At 31.5% G+C, this 23,025-nt stretch overlaps 2 protein-coding genes across 3 annotated transcripts in view; one reads left to right on the top strand and one right to left on the bottom strand.

The window, feature by feature from the left end:
• Positions 1–1,539: 1,539 nt before the first annotated feature.
• Positions 1,540–12,082, bottom strand: LOC134728299 (serine/threonine-protein phosphatase alpha-2 isoform). The gene is made up of 7 exons (XM_063592865.1): positions 11,784–12,082; positions 6,462–6,593; positions 5,742–5,972; positions 4,920–5,024; positions 3,674–3,897; positions 2,821–2,955; positions 1,540–2,266 (listed from the first exon to the last, which is right to left on the bottom strand). The coding sequence occupies exons 1-7, from the start codon at positions 11,836–11,838 to the stop codon at positions 2,162–2,164; spliced, it is 987 nt and encodes a 328-aa protein (XP_063448935.1). The 5' UTR covers positions 11,839–12,082; the 3' UTR covers positions 1,540–2,161.
• The window catches only part of LOC134728294 (uncharacterized), a 28,132-nt gene continuing 17,186 nt past the window's right edge, over positions 12,080–23,025 (top strand). Inside the window, exons 1-6 of one of the 2 annotated variants that reach the window (XM_063592850.1) lie at positions 12,080–12,371; positions 14,114–14,482; positions 14,975–15,103; positions 15,703–15,857; positions 21,054–21,272; positions 21,949–22,024. In XM_063592850.1, coding sequence (XP_063448920.1) covers positions 12,353–12,371; positions 14,114–14,482; positions 14,975–15,103; positions 15,703–15,857; positions 21,054–21,272; positions 21,949–22,024 — 967 coding nt within the window. In that variant the 5' untranslated portion in view covers positions 12,080–12,352. The remainder of the gene's footprint in view (positions 12,372–14,113; positions 14,483–14,974; positions 15,104–15,702; positions 15,858–21,053; positions 21,273–21,948; positions 22,025–23,025) is intronic. The other variant, XM_063592849.1, reaches the window with a different exon arrangement.

Below are 23,025 nucleotides of genomic sequence, written 5' to 3'. Positions count from 1 at the left end.
CAAAAACTATATTTCATTTAAACAAAGGCAATGACAGGATAGCAAGTTTTTGAAATTAAAACAGGTAACAGTCAGAACACCAAAGATTAAAATCTACACACAATCAATGACCTCAAGTGTAATAAAGTAGGAACCAACAAATAACATTGTTATGCAACAGTCTAAGAATTTAGAAATGCATATTACACCTGAAAGAAAGCAATTTGTAATGAAGGAATACTTTATATCTTAATATAAGCATAGTAAAGTAAATTAAATCACAACTTTCTAATTTATGACGGTCTTGCTGAATTTTTTTAGAAGCAGATGAAATTTTACCACACCAATGCAAGTTTTGACATGCGAAGTAATAAACTGTTTTTCTTCTTTTTAAAGTTCTCCAAGTATAACGTATACTATTCCACAAAAAAAAGGGTGCCATTATGAATTACAGACATTCATTACAGAAGAATCTACCATGACAAACTCTATGAAACACTAAATGAAATAAATCCTGTACTATTTCTTACTATCCACAGATTTCTAATGAGAATTTCCAATGAAAAATAGTACAGGACAACCTCTTAAACTTAAATCGCCTAAATAAAGGGTCGTCTAATGGTAGTTCAAAAATAGTGTTAGGATGAAGCTGAAAATTTGATCAGACAAGAATGTAATAATATTTTAACTTTTTAACATTTAAAATAAACATTATACAGTTATAAGCATTCTTTATACACTCTTAGCACTTGTGTATAGATGATACATGATATTTTTTATAATTCGATATTCCGTTTATTTTTCTCAATTTATTATTTTCAACAAAATTTGATCATCATTATTATGTTTCTTGTACCTGTCATTTACTGTTACCATAGATACATGTACCTTTGCTTGCAAGCAAATTATAAAAAGTATAAAAAGATATTTTCTTGCATACTAATACCATTAAATTATCAAATATTATAAGCCTTTGAAAAATGAGGTGAATAGATATGACTTTACCATTAAATTCAGATTTGTATAGGCAAAATGTAATAAACATTCCAAAGTATTTTAGTTATTCTTTTTAACCCAGTGAATTCATTTCAACATTTCTATTTTTTTTCCATAGTCCTATTTCTATGATGCTACTTTCTTATAAATTAAAGAAAAACCGTCATTAAGATTAAATGCTATTTTATGGTGTGAATTAAGTATGATTATAGTAAACAAATACATATTTAAGTTTAAACAATTGAATTCAGGTTTCAGATTTATTTGATAAGGTCAGGAAGAGCAAAATCAAACCAATAAATTGAATAGGATCAAAAAATAGAAATTATTTTCACAATTTATATTGATAAATTGCAGTTGCTAAATATAGAAGTTTAACAGAAGAAATGTACAAAATTATCATCATTAAGATTGGAGGGGGAAGGATATATTCTACATTTCTTCTGTTTTAATCTCAGAGAAATATATTTACACGTAAAATTATATACACAGGACATGGACACAAAATATTTACATCTTGACGTCTGAAAAATATTGAATTACCTCCCTTTACCCATTTCTTAATCTAGATTATATAAATCTTTAAAACACCTGTTGCTTACCAAAAGTTTACTTACTTTCTAAAAATCAAATTTACAACAATTTTACAGGCATGTTTTTATAACCAAACACTTTTTCTTACAATATATAATTTTAATGTAATTGACACATAATTTCAGAATTTGTAGATTTACAATATATGACATATATTACACTGTACATCTAATGCTTTCAATAAATATTTGGACACAAAAAAGAATGTACAAATCAGATCACAATCACTTCATGAGAATTAACTTTGGGTTACAATTTCCGTAACAAATTTATATGACAAATGAATCGATTACGATATAAGAATTTGTAGCTCAAAGTTACTTTATAACTGCAATTAGAATTGACTGGTTCACCATTGATCACTGTAAATTAAAGTGGCACTCATTCAATATGGAGCTCACACACATACACACAATTTATTTGCCTTTGGCCTAAAGAACTTTAATGTAAATGAGCTTTCACACTCACGAAATATTTAAAAATTTGACCTCTGAAATAATTTCCATCGAGATCTCCAACAAAGTTTCCACTGAATTAAAATGTTCACAGTGATTTAGCACTGTTTTTTATTATCCATATCTTATTGAATGTATTACACTTTCCCTTTACTTTTGACCTGTCCTCTTGGTGGTGTAACTGGACGGCCGGCATTTAATCCACCATATGGAAATTTCTTCTTATCGGCTGGTTTCAAAATCTGAAAAAATTTAGATATTTTCATTTTATTCAATATTCTTAAATAATAAACAGTATCAATGCTGTAGAGAAGAATGCCTTCTAAAGACAAGTAAAGACAATCTTACCAACACGACATTGTTTTTTGTTTAATAATCATTAAAAGTAATTTAAATAAGGAAAGAGCATATCATTTGTATACTCCAGTCAAAAATGTAAGCAGATCATACAATGGATTTATAATTGTAAATCATGTACATAAAGCATTATAGAAGTATAGTGTCTACTCTTAACTTTATGTTTGTTGTGTCAAAGTAGCAATTGTTCAGTGGTTTAGAACCAAAATTTTGCCAGGAAAACTGGGATTCTGGCAATCCTTTTCATTTACAATCCGTCAAACATCTCTCAGAAAAGGATTGAATTATCAACCAATAAGTTTTATTGCTTTTTTTAAAAGATCAAAGGGATATAAACAGGTAAATAGCAAAGTATAAAGATTACGTGACCTCTCAACCTATTGAAGTGAATAAAGTATATCAACACTGAGTGCATACAATATAAATGATTTAACATTACCTGGAATGAGCACATTAGAGTTTCATCAACACTCATCATTGCTCCCGCATTATCAAATTCACCACAATAGTTGGGAGCAGAGAATAAAGTTACAAGCTGTCGTTTGGCAAAGAATTCATATCCATCTTCTACTACCTGTTAACAAACAATTATAAAATGTTAAAGATACGTATCAAATGATTTCTACTCTTGTATAATTCTATGATGAATAAGTTTTGGCCAATTGAATACATTGTGTCAGATTTGAATCGCCATTAAAAATATCACAGTAAGCATCAGTTTATTGCAATGTTTATTCATCTATCCCTTCTGTATTTATTCTATTTGGTAAATTCTATTAAGGAACATTAATTCATGCATCAGGATTTTGTTTAATGTTGGATATATAAGTTGTGACCTATAGTTGATCTGTTGTCCCTTTGATAGTCATACCATCTTTGTTTATTTTATACAGTAAGTAAATTTGCACGTTTGAAAGACATGATAACAAGCATTAACAAGACTTCAGTAATAATTATATTTGGTTGTTAGAATTTAATATACAAGACAAATGTGGATATGTTAAAGTAAAAGCATCTGGTGTAATTCTTGAAAGTGTATAAATTTAGTTTTGTATCCCTTAATGCACTATTTTAACAAAAGATGCACATTTATGAATAACAAGTCTTATATTAAGAGAACTTTGTATTAAAACAATCCAAACGAGGGCTATTCAAAATGCAGGATATGAAAATATTTTTTGGCAAGTGTATCACATTATTACATATAAAAGTGAATTACATCATGAGCCATTTAGGTCTGTTGAAAGAGTTCAGAAAAAAATCCCTTTCAATGAAATATGATTGTGACTTACCTGATGAGCCCTGCATATAAGATCAAGGTCATGTTTATGTAAAAACTTAGCAACAACTTCTGAACCAAATGTGAATGATACACCTCTATCATTTTCTCCCCAGCCCATCGTTTCCTTGTCTGGATCGGACCATAATAAATCACACAATAATCCCTGATCTGGTACATCTGTAGGCCTCATTATTCTTCTGATCTGTTCCATAGATTGTAAATCTGGACTCAGACCTACAAGTAAACCAAAATGAATGATCTAAGTTGATGTTCAACAAAAAAAAATTCTCTTTTGATTAAGGAACCAGTTTTTGTGGTATTTTGTAATGTTGAATATTTTGTACTTTTTATTTGGAATTGCCTAATCACACACATGTGATATACTCAACTTATCAATACAATTGTACATTCTAGAATAAAATAGTTATAGCACAACTGATTGTTGTTTGCTTAAAATAACAATAGCAAATATTTCATTCATCATGTTCAGATTTGACAACCATTGTTATTTTACTCTGAATTTTTTATACAACTGATGTTTATGCTTGTAACTAGTATCAGTCTTCCATTGACTTCAGAAGACACTTACTAAAAGTACGTAACATGTATGCACTTTTTGTATTTCAACAAGTTAATGATCTTTATAATATAATAAATTAGGGCCTCAGATAGACCTGTTTATCTGTGAAGCCATCTCATATTCTAAAACGTGGTTGAATCAAATTCAGCAATATTTTACGTAACTGAAAGGTAATATGTAATTTATATATTTTGAACAAGATTTCTTACAATTACAAATCGAGTTCATGTCAGATATATCACCAAGCCTGCCTAGTGGGTACTCAACACATCTCATGTCATACATGCTTGTTTCAACATCAGATCTCTATTCAATGATAGTGGCGACTAGAAATTTCTGGCATCTCCCAGCACAAGTCAATACGTTTAATCTTCTAACTGCTTATAAAATAAACAATCATCTGTCGTGGTATATAAACAATATTTATGCAGAGATTGTAAAACTTATTTCCACCAACAAGTAAAAAACATCACATATCTCTGTATGATTGTTTTGTTGATGAATTTTACATGAATGTTAGAAATACATTATTTTGCTAATAAGATGGCAACTGTTCTTTACATCCACATACACTCAATGATATTACACAAGAATTTCTTGTCATGGTTCATTTAAATTTTTCTATTTTTGACAACAAATAAAATGACATGCAAATGATGCATTGAAATATTCCTACCTCCATGACAACAAAAGATTTTCTCATCAATAATTGCAGCGATAGGTAAACAGTTGAAACAGTCGGTGAATGTTTTCCACAGCTTTATATTGTATCTTCGTTTACCTAAAATGAACAATACATTATCATTAAAAAATAATCTCTATTCAACAAATCAAAATGTTCATAATATTTTCAATAGATGAACTTTTTTTAGATAATAAAATACTTAAGGACAAATCTTCGTAATAGTAAGACTGTGTTCAGCAGTCTGCACTGTTAGCCACTACTCCGATGCCCCAGACTAGTAAAATTACACTTTGACTAGTAAGTTTTTGTAAAACTTTGTATTTGTATGACCCAATAAGAAAAATGTCTGAATATTGGTCTTCAGACTAGTAGTTGAAAAAGTTTTTGGTGCAGACTGGATCAGAGTGTCCTTCAAACAATATCTTTCCATTAACCACTCCTCTAATATAATACTTTAACAAAATGTTGTGGAAGCTAGGTAGTTTTGTCACTCCTAGTTAACTTTAGTTTATTTTTCATATCCAGAACATTACCAATAATACAAAACATTATGTTTGTCCCTATGTAGTATATTATGCACACCTTAATGTCTAAATGGAAAGTGTGACATGTTTCAGTAAAAGTTATATTCTTCTGAGGATGTTGTTATAATTCCTGCAGCACTTATAATGTACAAGACTAATGTGTGCATTTAAATTTGATTTGTTTGGTGTCTAGAAACAATCAGCTTTCCGAAAAACTTGTCACAGAAATTCTCTCATTATACATTTCAAGTTGAATTCATTTCTAATGAAAAACAATCCTTTCACTTACATTCATCATAAAATCCATAGATTCTGTTTATACTAGCACATTCATGATTGCCTCTGAGTAAGAAGAAATTTTCAGGGTATTTGATTTTATATGCCAGAAGGAGACATATAGTTTCCAGTGACTGTTTTCCTCTGTCCACGTAATCCCCAAGGAAGAGATAGTTACTCTCTGGTGGGAACCCGCCATATTCAAACAATCTTAGTAAATCATAATACTGTCCATGTATATCACCTAAAACAAGAAATTTAATTATTTAAAGAATTGTAAAATAAGTTATATGTACAGCAATACAATACAATAAAATTCAGAATCCTACACAATAAATTAATAACACACAAAATATTCAGAAACATTATAACCAATTGATTATTTCTTCCTAATATATATATGAACATACCATTAAAATACAGCTCAGAAAAATATATCAAACATTTGACAACTATTTACAAGACACTATTTTTTATATATTTAACCAGAAGCAATAATGCAATTGTAGGAAGACTCTTTAAACATGGTTCAGTCTGTGTTTAAATTAAAGAATTGTAACCCTTTTCATGTGAATAAGCGTGGCCCATTGATGAAAGGTTTTTAAATATCAATAACCTTCATTTCAATGCATAATGCATGTTTTCTGCTCTATGGTTGGGTTGTTGTCGCTTTGACACATTCCCCATTTCCTTTCTCAAGTTTATAATAATAAACTCTGATTATTCCACTTACCACATATCTTCAAAGGAGCTTCTAGTTCTAAAAGAATTGGTTGACTTAGAAATATTTCTCTCGACTTGAGACAAAGTCCTCTTATTTCTGATTCTGTCAGTTGTACATTTTTCCCTGGTCTTGATCCTCTCACTATAAAAAAAATATTTTGTTCGATAATTAATACATTGAAAAGTTGGTATTTCAAAATTTCGACATGGTGAATTATAGTAAGCTTACCATGAAGAGGAACACTGTAGGGGATATAAAACTTGTTTTGAGTTAAACAAAATATTAAATGAATTGACTCATATACATGTATGTTAAGGATTTTTTTGCATAGACTTAGAGGTTAGAATAAGCATTCTAAACACAGTTGAAACCTACAAAATTTTTTGTTAGCCACCTTTTATTTATATGGGTAGTAAACCTTCCCATAGATAGAAACAAGTCTCTGTGGTCTGGATACCCGAGATGTGAGAGGACTATCATCCTTCTGATGTACTGATATTTTCAGCACCCAATTCAAAACTGAACTCAGCACTGTAGCAATAGTTGTTATGAACTTGACCAGGGGGTCTCATGGGGCAGTTTTGATCCTAGATCCCGCCAATGTTTTATCAGCTTCCTGTATCTTACTAACACTATGTACAAAAGCAATTCTCATTTTAATGTAAATTCCAGTGTCGCACTTAATTTCATTTCACGTTTTCATGGCACAATAATCAGTACTGCCAAGTTCATGCATTTTCATGCTCATTTACTTTGGCGAAATTTTCCTTGAATCTATACACCTTATCACTATTTGTCCGTCATTGCTGAATATCACACAGGTTCCTGTAAAATGTTGACTTCATAAAACAAAATATGCCAGGATTAGCGATAAGGTGTATTGTTTTATCTTTTAGGTCTTTTCAATCTTTGCCAAATCTCGTGCATTTGCTTTATGAAAACTTAACAGCCCTGCAATAAATTTGACTTCCACTGTCACATTTACAAAAAATTGGCAATCCTGCGTCTCGCTTTGACCCCAATGAGACACACTAGACCACTACCCTCAGAAATTTAATATTTTTAATGTTATGCACCCTGTATAGATATTTGGTTGACCTCCCTACCCAGTACAGTAACATATAAAGAGGGCCTATCATAACAAACAGTTTAACTAGGTCGTACAAACTGTCTTTTTTAAATTTAAGTGATGACTTATGACTCAATATATATATATACCATTGGTTAATGCAGACCTGTGTCAACTCAGGCACAGATAGACTGCTGGTAACACGTGTTCCTCACGCACTGGTCAGCACGGGCTTTTCCGAGCTAAACCAGGACTGAAAACACAAAACAACTTTAACACACCAAGCAGAAAAACAACACACAATATTGAATACTGATCCCACTCACCAGCAAACAGCAACGATTGATATATAGAAAGTGTTCTAAATTCTGGTCAGCACGGGCTCATCCGCGCTATACCAGGACAGAAAACACAAACATCTCTACAATCAATACCAGAAGAGTACAACATCACAATGAATATAATCAACATCATAATACTCATAAGCTTCCTGTACAATATCGGAACAAATTTAACAACCAGTAAAACATGGGAACATCAACAACTACTTACCTGTGTACTAAATAAGAACATGTCAACAACAGGCAGAAGACCAATCACACTACCAACAACACCAACCGTGAAACAACACCTCACACTATTATTACTCATATTAGGAGGCGACATAGAACTAAACCCTGGGCCAAGAGGAAAACAACAGAGCATATACCCATGTGGACTATGCGACCACCCAGTAACATGGAAGTGCGATGGGGTTTGTTGCGATGATTGTGACATATGGCACCATAGATCATGTATTGAACTCTGTACAGTTGACTATGAACTTCTACAAAGATCAAACGTACAATGGCACTGTTGTAAATGCGAAAGTATAAATGTGTCATCTTTTACATTTCACAGCTATGAACTGAACACATCAAACTACTATGAACCACTCACACATGATATATCATTCGAATCTGTGTCATCAAGCATATTTAGTCCACTAAAAACCAGCAGCCCAAGACTAAAAGCTCAATCATCAACAACAAATAATACCAAAAATTGCAGTAACAAAAGTAGAACACAAAGCAGTAATGTATTTAACTTGAACGAGAAAAGGAACTTGAGAATTCTAACCGTCAATTGCCGAAGTATAAAAGACAAGACTTCAGAATTTAAAGCAGCCATTAATTACATAAAACCTGACATCATCTGTGGTACAGAATCCTGGCTCAAAGGAGAAAAACCCGGGAAAACCAGCACAAAAGACGCTATCAAATCAAGCGAAGTATTCCCAGATGACTACAATGCCTACAGGAACGACAGGGGAACACTTGGAGGGGGAGTCTTTATCCTGGTCCATAAAGATATCATATCAGTTGAACAGTCTAGTCTAGTCACCAATTGTGAGATAGAATGGGTAAAAATACACCTTAAAGGCAAAAAAGAACTGCTTATTGGATCATTCTATATGCCACACCGGAACATGAAATGCCTAGATGAACTAGAAAAATCTTTACAAATGATAGCAAATTCAAACACCAACGTCATGCTTACTGGAGATTTTAACTGCCCTGACATAAACTGGGAATCAATGTCAGTACCAAATAACTCAAGTGATAAGGAGATACAAACCAAACTCATGGAAATAACATCATCATTCCAACTCACTCAAATCCATGAACAACCAACAAGAGAAGACAACCTCCTTGACATAGTATTAACCACAAACCCATCACTTGTCAAAACATCCAAAAACACACCTGGCATATCAGACCACGAAATGATTGTTACAGATTGTGACACCAAACCTTATTACCAACGTAGCAAACCCAGGAAGTGCTATATATACTCAAAGGCAAACTGGAACACTATTAAAGAGGAGATTTTAATAACATCAACAAAACTCCGACACATGCAGGATCGTGGAACAAACGTACAAGAAATGAGCGACACCTTTAAGAAAGAACTCTTTCAAAGTATGGACAAACACATCCCATCAAAAGAAATCCGCTCTAAGAACAGCTTGCCCTGGATAAACCACAAAATTAGAAAACTCTTTAAAAAGAAACAGCGGCTATACCAACAAGCCAAGAAAACTAAAAAGTGGTCAAACTATAGACAGTTCCAAAAAGAAGTAAAGCGACAAGTCAGGAAAGCAGAATACACATACATCAATGATACTATCATCAAAGGCCTAGAAACAAACAATACAAAGCCATTCTGGAAGTATATCAAATCCAGGAAAACAGACAACATTGGTGTATCACCTTTAAAAGACAAGGGGAAATTAGTCAGCGACAGCAAAGGAAAGGCAGAAATTTTAATCCAACAATTTAGATCCGTATTCACAATTGACAAATCAACATCAATACCTAAAACAACAAAATACATACTGGAAACAATACCGAATCTACTTATTACCACAAAAGGGCTAGAAAAACTACTCAAAGATGTAAACCCATCGAAAGCATCTGGACCAGATGGTATACCAAACAAAATACTTAAAGAGTGTGCCGCAGAAATAGCACCAGGACTTACTGCCATCTTTCAAACATCAATAGACACTGGCCAACTACCCGAAGACTGGTTAAACGCAAACATCTCGTGTGTATTCAAAAAAGGAGACAAACACGCAGCAGAAAACTATAGACCAGTCTCATTAACATCGGTACCTTGTAAATTATTAGAACATATCATATGCAAGCACATCCTCAAACATCTTGAAAAGCACAGAGTCTTAACATCACTCAACCATGGATTCCGATCTGGCTACTCATGTGAAACACAACTATTAGTCACCTTACATGACTTCATGAAAGCATTTGACGCCGGACTACAAACTGATATCGCAATCCTAGACTTTTCAAAAGCCTTTGATACAGTACCACACAACAAATTATTATCAAAAATGGGAGAATACGGAATTCGAGGACAACTAAACAACTGGCTAAATATGTTTCTGACACAGAGAAAGATGAAAGTAGTAGTAGAGGGAGAACAGTCAGAAGAAGTTAAAGTGGACTCAGGTGTTCCACAGGGAACAGTTCTAGGACCATTACTTTTCCTATGTCATATAAATGACCTCCCGGACACTGTCAAATCATCAGTAAGGCTGTTCGCCGATGACTGTCTATTATACAGAACCATCAAAACAGAGAAAGATCACAAACTGCTACAAGAAGACCTAGCTAGCCTAGAAGATTGGGCAAATAAATGGGGTATGCGATTTAACGCAAAGAAATGCTACATACTAAGCATAAAGAACAAAAGCCAGAGATTCTATACACTCAACGGCCACATACTCCAACAAGTTCAGAGCAACCCATACCTAGGAGTGCAGATATCAGAAGACCTGAAGTGGAGCACGCATATAACAAACGTTGCCAAAAAGGCTAACTCAACACTAGGCTTCCTCAGAAGAAATTTACGATACTGCCCACAGGAATGTAAGAAAACTGCTTACATTTCCTTAGTAAGATCTACAATGGAATATGCAGCAACAGTATGGGACCCCTACAGTATTGCAGACTCAAACAAGTTGGAAAGAGTACAAAGACAAGCAGCACGCTTTATAACAGGCGATTATAGAACTAGAGAAGATGGCTGCATAACAAACATGCTTACAAAATTAAAACTACAGGAATTACAATTGAGACGCACGAGCCAAAAGCTTATATTTATGTACAAGGTGGTTGAGGGGCTGGTACCTGCTATTGATCCAGACGATTTCCTCAAATCAGCGAGACCAAGACGAAACATCACAGCTAAAAAGTTTGACAACTATCAAGCCACGAACATTGTTGAAAAACAAGTGAGGAACAATACCAGGTGTTTTGACATTCCTACTAGTAAAACACCGCAACATTCAAATTCATTCTTTGTGTCCACAATAGTAAATTGGAACCATCTAGAAGACACTATTGTACGCGCAACTAGTGTAGAGAGCTTTAAATCTGCTCTCGCGAAACGTCAATAAATCGACGGCGCCTTCACTCCCGTTGTATAAAAGCCAGAATTGGTAGCTACGACGTACCCATACAGATACAGATACAGAACAGGTGCATTTCTTTGCAAAACTCTTGGACTAAGAATACTTTAGGAACTGTTGGATTTCGTGTCTCAATAACGGGTTAATACTTTATTTCGAAAGTTCAAATTTCACAATTTTCAATTGCAAAATTGTATTGCTAATTCTGTATGAATTATCCAGCGATCATCTCCCCCTAGTCAACGGAGAATCGTAAATATATTGTTTGGGGACGGAAGCTACTACTTACCTTCTAATAATCTTGCTATTATGCTATCTATATTTAATTTATCAGTGTCTGCCATTACAAAGAAGCCTTGTCCTGAGGTCTACGATGTTTTCAAAAATTTAGATGACCCCAACAGCCGGATGATTGCGGATTTTGTTTGATCCCCCTCCAATATTTGAGAAGTATTAAAATGGCGGTCGTCAAGATGCGTATGAAATTATCACGCATTGAGTAGTAATTCGGCTCTTAACTACATTAAATATTAGGGACTATATTTTATATTCACAACAAAATTGTAGAAAATAGCAAACGTTAAATCTTTATTGAGCTAGATTTTATTTAACTTTATGAAAGTGTTAAATGAGAATTTCACATATTTAATAAATTTATTTAAGGTCAAAGAAGTTAATTCTGTCTGGATACAGACCCGTTGCATGATGGGATTTGTAAACTAATGGCGGCGAAGGGCACCAACAATGGGGTGAACATGTTTTGATGATAACTTGTATACAAATGGATACGCAGAATTCCCCCAGTCCTTCGCAGTTTAAATTATACTTTCATGCAGCTCAATTTACTATACTTGGATCATGACTATAAAACGAAAAGGTTAGTTTTGCACCGTACCTAGTAGTATTACTAGCTAATTTAAGTTGTTGACAAAATAACAACAATAAATAAACTGTGAACAACATAATTGACTGCATGCAGTATTAGATTTCATACCATTAAGTAAAAACATGTGATACATATGTTTAATAAGAGTGTTTTCTGATTATTAAATTGTGAAACAAAGCTAGTCATATATTGTAGTAATTGAGGTAACCAAATTAGAATCTTGACCCAATTCTGTGCCTCACAACAGCATGTTCAGCCTTGTTCTTCATCAATTTTTTTTCCCAGATAACTAATATCTCATTTATTGCTGTATATTTATTTATTTCATTTATTTCAAATTTGATGTGTAAAGATCATTGAAGATCAAGTTGTCGTTTTAACTTTTGGTTTTAATAATAATAATATTGAGATTAAAGTGTATTATTTTTGTATATTTTTTTTTAACTCTGCATATTTTCCCTGAATACAACAACAACAATTTTATTATTTGTCAATCAAGACCCCCCAATTACAGTTTGAATTAAAGTGTGATATCACAGATATTTATTTTACAAGGGTCCCGAGTTCAATTTTTGATTTATTATATTTTATTTATCTCATTTATACTTAGTTCCCTATTGAAAAAAAAGTTGTTAAAATTTCATGTACACAACAGCCTGGGTGGATTTTGCTTTTTCCTCAGGCCCACCCATCATGCCCATGTCCACCTATAGCTATAATCTCATTTTTTTGTAAAAAATAATGATTACAAATCTGCTTTTTTCAATTGACTGAACATGTACTTGCCAGTCTTTTGATTAAACAAAAGAAATTGCATGCCCACTCCTATAGGTGGACAGAGTGGACAAGCTAGAAATTTTGCCCACTCCCACTGTTGGTGGGTGGGCAAAGCAAAAATTCACCTGAGCTGTAGTATAAATGTATACTTATACAAATGTACGGTAAATGGACAGAAAGTCACATGAAATAAAGTCGCAAATTTGATAGGATTAAAAGTCACAATTAATTTGTTGACAATTGTTTGAATATATAAACATTTAACACTTATAAGAGAGAGATCTTGAAATATTTTCTTTTCATTACATATTCATTTTTAAGTTAAGGAAATAGTTTATAAGCCTTGATAAATAAAAAGATATCAAATGTTACTCATGCAAAGGATACCTTTTTTGACACAATGGAGCCATTTCAGTAACAAGCCGTGTTCCTGTGACTTTCTGTTCTACATTCATAAACATCATGTACATTGTACATGTTGTACACATGAGTGAGGTTGATGAGTAAGTATAAGATTATTTTGTTTATGTTTAGTTTTCATTTTGTTTTTGAGTATTTTATGACTTGATATGTTCCTTTGATTCATAGTCAGCTGTAAAATGTAAATGATTACATTTGCAATTAGCACCCAATTGAAAAACTCATGTATGGTAATTAGATGGGATATTCATGATATTTTTGTGTCGAATTAAATACCTACTAATCATCATGAATGTAAAGCTGAGATGAAAAATTTAATACATAAAAAACTGAACTGGCCTTTTTGGCTCCACAACTATATCAATGGACATACTATAAGCCATTTGACATTTATTTTATGTTAAAGAAATCCATCTTAGGCATGTTGCCGCAAAATGAGGAAAAGGGCATGGTGCATGAAACGCTTTTAACCAGAATTTATTATGTTGTGGAACAGTTACATGTAATAGTTACAAAAAATATTCTTTAATTTATAGATTTTCAAAAGGCTGCTGCCTTCTTACATGAATTTCTCCTAAAGCTGAATGAGGAATCAGAATGTGCAGAACTCAGGGATGTTCTAAATTTAGCACTGCTACAGTTACAGAAATACTATCGGCAGCTGCAGAATCGATCACAAGACAAAAATGTAACAACTTTATCATTAACTGCAAGAGGATTAAGTCCTATGACACCTTTTGTGGATGCACCAGACAAATTTCAATGGAAATGGCTAAACTTAGACAGTATAAAAAATATAACTGGTGTGAGGACAGACGAAAGTATGAACATAACTGTGTTGCCTCCCCTGATTGATGCTACTAAACAAGGAGATTATCACACTGTAAAAGAGTTAATAGCTGATGGTAAATTAATTTTAATTTTCTATAATGTGTACCAAGGTTTTCATTATCTTTCATGTTGATAGGAACATTCTTATTTGTAGATATAGGTGGTACTTTTCTATATAATTAATGTACATCTCGCAAATGTCTTATAAAAAAAAATGAATCCAGAAAGTACTAATAAGTAGCATAGAAGGGTAAAATTATATTTTTATGAAAAGAAAATGCAACTATTGAAGACAAACAATTAGAAACACTATTAAAACAGTAACTGAGTTATGTTAACAGATCTAGAACTTTAAGATAAAAGAAAATATGACTTATAGAAACACATACAATGTAAGTTAAAAAAGCTCTATGCATATAGCTACAGTATGGGAGATAACTCTTGTTTCCATCTATTTTACCTGTACCAGTTATAATGGTAATGCATACAGATACTTATTTTCTTGTAACTTGTCTAATATAACATGGTGAGCTTATGATTAAAACTGATTAAATATCTAATTTCAGATCCATCACATGTTGAGGAAAGAGATGGCACTGGACGTACACCTTTATATTATGCTATACATTTTAAACACATGGAAATTTTACATCACTTATTGGAAAATAGCTGTGAAGTAAACACTTCAGCACATGGTAAGTAAAACAAAACAATTACAACAGTATTCATGCTATTTTATGAAATGATTAATAGATATGTTATATGTACATCATAATGATCAAAATGCACTCATATATTTACAATACAGAGAGAATTGTAAAGGCATGTTAGGCTGTACTTAATTGCTGTGTTGACCCATTCTAGATAATTTGATCTGGTCACATCAGTGATGTCATAATTTATGTCATAATGAATGGATGTTGATAAGTTTGACCTGGCTTTGCATATCAAATTTGAAGAAAAATCTGTAAGAGGAACATATTCACAAGTTCTATTTAAATGTTGTTATATAAAAAAGAAGATGTGGTATGATTGCCAATGAGACAACTAGCTTTCTGTTTAAGTTTTACCAGAAACTACAGTATTTGAACTTTTTAAAAGAACTTTTTTTTAAATGGAATACATGTACAATGTTTCTGTGTGTTTTTTTGTGTACAACAAATTTTAAGGTGGTTTGTAAATAAATCAATTTTTCATTCAAGAGGTATAAATCAATCACACCATGCTATGCATGTATCAGAGAATTGTGTCATATAAAATATAAGTTAAAATGTAAACTCAAATGTTGTTTCAGATGGATCAACTGCCTTACACCAAGCTTGCCATGATAGTAATCATGTAGGACTTAGTTTGTTGCTACAGTGTGGGGGAGATTTTACTATCCAAGATACACAAGGGAGAGCACCCATACATTGGGCAGTAACTACAAAGACAACAGAATGTCTTAAGGTAAAGTATGATACTAGATTTTATAGCTGACGATGCTGCATGTGCTGTGCTCATTGTTTGAGGTCGTATGTGACCTACATGTATAGTTGTTAATTTCTGTGTCATTTTGGTCTCTTGACAGTACTGGCGAGTTGACATTTGCAATCATATCACATCTTCTTTTTATATATTTGTTGTTAAGTCTTGGACAAAGATAATACAATGTAAGGAATGTCAGGCTTAAATTAAAATATTGTTTGTTTGCCCTTTACCGACCGACCCTATAAATTAGCTCCGACTGAAAATCTTTTATTTGTATATATATATATACCAGCAATATTTTATTTTACTTTTTTTTCGTTCCTACCGAAAATCTTATATTTGTATTTCCCGCTCAAATTTTTTTACCGGAAACCACGGGTTTTATCTTCCCCTTATAATGTTAAGTCAATTTGGTATCACTTGCACGTTTGGCATGAACACAAAGGAGGGAGATACATCATTCGATCAAGTTAAGCGTACAAGGTACATGTATGTAGTACAGAATATCAGTGCAAGTTGAAACTCTTGAAAGTTCCAGGCATATAATTGTTGAAAATATGCTCGAGCCCTATATTTTGAAATTTGAAAACAAATAAAAGTGCATATGAATTAACTCCACATTCTACATGATAATTTTTTGGGATAACTTCCTGGGACTATTCAGAAACTGTAATAAAAGTAAAGATCAGTAAAATTGATCATTCTGAAAACAAAAGCAAATACAGACAAAATTGATATGCAGATATTATATCTATTAAATAAAATATTATACCTACCTGCCTACCCATGACAAAAAATGTACCAAGCCAAGTTATTTTATTGGAAAGAAAAATAAAATATTGTACCTACCTACCTACACTGTTTCAAAAAATAGGGTCGGAAAAGGGCAAACAATCAATATTTTAATTTAGGCCTCATTTCCTGGTTTAATGTGGCAACAATTATCTGTATTGATGGAATCGATGTTTATGGTTTGGGAAAAAATGCTGTAACATTTTATTGTTTTTGTTATTTACTGTTACAGAGAAGGGGGTTCAGAGCAAATCTGTGATCATGAGGCTTCATACTAGATGTGCAAATTTTCTATCTATTTGAAAATGTAAGGGTATTTCTAGACTAAAATCTTCATCAAAGGGCCCCAAGATGAGATGTAGCCAAGAAACTGAGTTAAATACTTGACCTCTTGTTTGTTTATAGCAATTTTGGTAAACTGGGTGGTAAGGAGTCTTTGATTTTCTTTTTATTTAAAAGGCACCTGGCTTGAGATCTTAATAGGTGTCATACCGCCATTTAAACCATTCAGCATCAATAACATATTGATAGTCTAGCTACATGTACTCTGACAAAACATACGGCTTTTGATATTTTTTAGTAACTTTAACAAACAAACAAATGTTCCCCAATGAAACTTTTGCTGAATGGGGTATAAGAATGTAATCACATAAACTTTGTCCAGCTAGCCGTTGGCTGTAAACTGAGATGACATCCATTTTAATCTTTACATGGGTCCTTACATATTTGCATGGCAAGATTTCTGCTAAACATACTCTCTATGCCAAGGAGATAAACCAAATCTAAAGTCCCATATCCTGGTCTACTCACTTTGTAGAACATTATGGATGTATTGTTGAATGTGTTCTTGTCATATCAGAATTGAAGTTCATGAAATATTTGCCATTGGCATCCAATCATAGGATTCATACCAAACATTATTTCAGCAGGCAGTGTTGTTCAGTGGTCTAATTCAAAATTATTTTTGATCAATTCTGTTTCATATGTTGCAAGTATAATATATATCTTTGTACAATGTACATGTGTTTGAAATAAATAAAAATAAAAACTGTTAATTACTACATTTTAAATAAAATGTAAAATCCCAAAACATTTCAAAGGTACAGAAAATAAGTACTTTTTTAAGAAAATGTAATTTAAAACAATCATGCAAAATGCTTGAATAATGCATGTTAATTTTTTCATTCTATAAACAGTAAAATCCTTTGTAAATTTTGTGAAAATGATGTACAAATTATACATGTTCAAATTATATGTGAAGAAGTAAAGTACTTATTAACTTGTCAACATGGTCAAGTAGCTATTGTATGGGAAAAAATGTCACATACGGAAATACTTTCCGTAACAAATAAACAAATCATCTCAAGTATGGAAAACTCTACTTGAAAACCGGTATTTATTCAATTGGCTGAAGATTTAAATCTCTTGTAAAACGCATGTAACGTAAGCCATTAAATACACGTAATGTGATGTAAATACATATGAAAAGAGGTTGAATGTTGTTTATTTGCAAAGTATTACACAAAAGGTACAATTTTCTGTGTAAGGAATCTGAAGGGGCCAACTTGAAAGTCTGAGGATTGTTATGTTGATTTTGTCAAATGTTCAATGACATTTAAAAAGATAAAAGTAAAATTTCAACCAGTTTACCTTTGGAAAATTGCCAGATATATATTGTTTTGGTACTTTCAATCAGAAGTTTTATTAGCTCAATAGGTAAAAGTAAACTTTTCAAAACAAATTCATGTATATGTTAATAGTTTGGAATCTTATCAAAGTTTATAAAACATTACGTTCATCTCAAATGAATTATGAATATCAAGCCAAAACTGTATTTTGCTGGCTACGATATTAGCGCAGGTGTACTGTATTTAAACCTTGAGATAGATATGGTCTTATAATTATGGTATTTAAATGGTACTATTTGTGTCAAGTGTTTAAACCATGTCAATGACCATGTCTTACAATAAGACATTTGTACGGGATATTATCAGACAATGAGCCAATATCTTCATTAAATGATAATCTGTAATCGTTTAACAGGAATATGATGGAGAGAACAATATAATTTTGTTTGCAAAATGAGAGTTTCTATTTATTAAGTATACAACAAAGATGTCGACCTGGAAGATCTTTTTAAAAAAAAGCAAAATTGTTTAGGAGACATCATGGTCCTAGGCAAAACATTTGGTCACCTTTATTATTCTGTTTAATCTTTATTTATTTTATGCATGAATTGTTTTTTCTCAATCTATTTTCTGTTTTAATCTTGTTTGTAGTGTAATGAAATTAGCTGGTACTTCTCTATTATGATTAATTTAAATTATCTAATCTAATCCAATTCACTTATAATATTAGGTGTACATGGTGAATTGTTATTGTTATAGAAAATAATACACCTAACAACCAAACTGTGAATAAAAATCTGATAATAAAGTTTTTAAAAATGAATAATTGAGATTTATTGATTTGAAATTAATGTAATTGTCGTTAAACTGTTGTTTAAAAGACTTCAAACTAAGCCATTGTATTGCTAAATAATGAAGGAGAAAACACATGTACCCCATTGACTATGTTATTCTTGTTCATGTTGTTTGTTGCCTCATTAGAAACTGATGGTGTGATTATTAATTTAAATCCCATTGAAAAGGTGATTTTTTATTGTAACCGACTGTGCTAGAGCTAAATAGCCAGGCAAGGTTGTTAAAAACTCCAATCATCTTTTTTTTGTCACTATTAACACCTTGAAGTTAACTGTTTAAAGGATTTGATGTAATAAAACGACAGACATTTCTTGTATAATTCAAAATGTGGTTAGAAAGTATTAATCTTTATTATTGTAACTTTTAAAGCAAGAAGGAAGATAAAAGCTTTGTTGGTAAAATGAAACATTATAAACAAATTAAAGTTTTAAATTTTATAAACATAATTTATAATGGACTTATCATATAAAGAGTATATAAGAGCATTGCCATTGCAGGTCACAAATAATGAGTATTTTAAGCCCCATTAAATAATATTACAAGCGTAGATTGATAAATCCATGATTAATTAAAAGTTTATTTATCCATGTCACAAGTCTGGATATATTTAATATTGTTATAATAGAAATATTACTGGCCGTATTTTGAATGTTTAAAATTAATCAGTGCCACAGAAATTTGAAATTCAATTTATCATTTTAGATTTTGAATGTAAATAACAACAGCTTATATATAATAATCAATTTTACCCTGTTAAGGTGAAAACTTTATGAATATTCAATACATTCTGGTCACATTACAGATTGTAATTGACTTCGATATATTTAAAACTTTCAAATTTCTTTTTAAACTTGAAATTCTGTAGAACATTTAATTTATGATGGTATTCATATTAACTCTTTTAATTTCCATATTATGGGTTCCTAATCAAAATTGTGTTAAGACAGAAATACACAGTTGAGAAAAGAAAAAAAAAGTAGTCTCAAATTAAAGCAGATCTAGGTTGTGTAGAAATCTCTTAACATATTAGTGATATTAAAATTTCAAATCTCAATTCCTTAGGTTTCATGGCTTTTTCAACCAAAAAATATAATTTGAAACACGAACCATTCAGTCAATTGGATTCAAACAATTGTGTTTGGAGAACAACAATAATAATTTGTTGATCTTCTTATGTATAAGCCAGCTGAAATTTCAGTCTTATTTTATAGTGTATATTCTAGGAAAAGGAAAATTGTAATATCTCAGGTAATATCTGATTAGAAGAAAAAAGAAATAATGTATTATATTTTCTTCAGTCAATCTTTATAGAATATCTAGATAAGGAATTTTGTAGAGTTTTCAACATTTGTTAATCTAATTTTGATTCTTCAATTGCATGATTTGATCTTATAGAAACTGGTCAATTTTATAATATTGAGAGACATCTGAGACATTGTAATATGTGTGATAAACAAGTAATTGAAGATGAATATAATTTTATTTTTTATGTGAAAAGTTCAATTCTAAGAACACTATGACTAATATGAATTTTAGCAAAATGCCCAGTATAATGAACTTTGAAAGAAATTTATCAAACCATAGTATTGGAGAAAACCTTCTTATTTTAAACTCATACAACTGCTATCTGTTCATAATGTAAAGGAACTTAACAATTAAGGGAAGTTTTTATTTCTGGAAAAAAGGCACGTAATTAATTAAATCATTAGAAATGCTTAATATGTGTTATGTTTTATCATACTCTGCTGTACTGTTATATGGGTATACTTACGTATATGATTACTTGGCTAATTGTTTAAATGTAAATATATTTCACCGATGTAATTGATTGAATATTAGTAATATTTATATTTTACAAGTTGTATTGCTTATGATTAAAAGATTATTATTATATTTTCAGTATTTGATAGCCAACCAGGCTGATGTCAATGTACGAGACAAAGATGGATTGACCCCATGTATGTGGGCATGTCGTCTGGATCATATTAAACATTTTGAACTATTGACCTCAGCAAGATCCTTCCGTCCAGAGGAGCATGATGGGATTGAACGAGATAATGGTGGAAGGACTTGGATGCATTGGTCTATTAGAAGAACGGAACCTCTGGAATGTTTACAGGTTTGTCACAACACTGAGTTAAAAATAAGATTGAATGGGGTTCTTTTTATGGTTTAGAGATTAAGAAAAATATACTCGTTATCAGTGCAATATGGTAGCTGTTGAAACAGGTGTTTGAAATCCTAGCAATAACAGGGTAAAAATATGCCAAACTCAACTATCACAGTAGAGCTTCTCTTGCTAGGATTTCAAACTCCTGTGCTGTAGATAACACTTCATCTGTGCATTGAAGAACTAATGAAATTGAAAACACATTAAATTTCTGCTTTGGTATAACTGCCAAGATATTTAAAACAGCATTTTGTGGTAAATCTATGGAAGAAAACATTTTTTTATAATATTGTGAATAATTAAAAAATTAATGTTTTGCTAATTTAAAATTTTCTTGGAAACAAAAATATCTTAAAGTAAGGTTATTTAGGGCAAACTGACATTAAGTTAATTTCAAGGATGTCATATTCACCTTACTGAAATTCACCATCTGACTAGAATTGTGGTGGTGGCATAACAATGCAGAAAGCAAATATAAAAAAATTGAGGAACATTTCCCCCCTCATCATTTTATCATAGGCAATAATCAAACAGTCGATCAAGCAATTAAACATTTTCTTAATATAAGATTGTTGCACTTATTTTTTTCTACTACTGTTTTGCTGACCTAAACTTTTTATTTCAGACTTTACTGACTGCAGAAACAGCCACTATACAAGATGAAGATGGCAAAACAGTATTACTGCTAGCTGCTGAAATGGGTAAGTATATTTGTATATAAAATGTTATATAGAACATTGCTATAGAGTCATATATCTTCATACAATTAATAACTCTTGCCTACTTATCAGTTCTGTTTATTCATTTCTTTCTATAAAACTAGAAAAAATATTCAATGCTTAATTGCATTGGGGCATAAAGGTGTAATTCTGGTCATGGCTGATTTTGGCCTCTAAAAATTCAGGTTCATCTAACGAAAGATTTTGGACACTTTTTAAACTCTGAAGTGTCTATTCGAATTGATTCAATTAGTTAATGTGAAAGATTTTAACTGATTTATTCATAAAAAAACGCTCTGATTCAAGCTGAAATATTAAAAATTCTATCAAATGTGCCAAGAAACATCACTTTTCAGATGATTTTTGTCATAAATGAAAGTGGCTGCATCCGTGTTCATTCTCAAGCTTTATATATGTTATGTATTATCATCAAATACAACTGAAATTTCAATATTATGAATAAAAACAAATGCGGCCACTTTCATTTAAGACAGAAACCGTCTAAAATTTAACTAAAATGCTGAAATTGTGAAGATTTCAGTAATTAAGCATATATGACTTAATGATGCTAGTACACGATATATGTGTATTGTATTGTCAAAATCATACCATATTTATGAAACAGAAGCATTCTTATTTCCAATAAATAGCTAAAGGATTACATTTTCACAATTTTGTAAAAACTGCTATATTTTTGGGCCAAAAAGGGGTATTACTGAACCTACTCCTTTGTTGACTGAAGCACATTTCGTATGTAGCATGGAAGAGCTTCATATTAAAAATGTGTGCATTATCAACAACTTTACAACTCGATAAAAATTTGAAACCATGCAATCAATTCACATCCATAGAAATCAATTCTTTTTTGTTTTATGCTATCAAATACTTAAAACAATTTGACAATAGTTCATGCTTACTATTCATTTTTAAAGAGGTAAATGTCTGTAACATATATATTTTATTTGCTCACTTTTAAAAGTATT

This window comes from Mytilus trossulus, chromosome 8 (genome assembly GCF_036588685.1).
Source record: "Mytilus trossulus isolate FHL-02 chromosome 8, PNRI_Mtr1.1.1.hap1, whole genome shotgun sequence".
Lineage (NCBI taxonomy): Eukaryota > Metazoa > Mollusca > Bivalvia > Mytilida > Mytilidae > Mytilus > Mytilus trossulus.
This window is presented reverse-complemented; position numbering and strand designations above follow the sequence as displayed.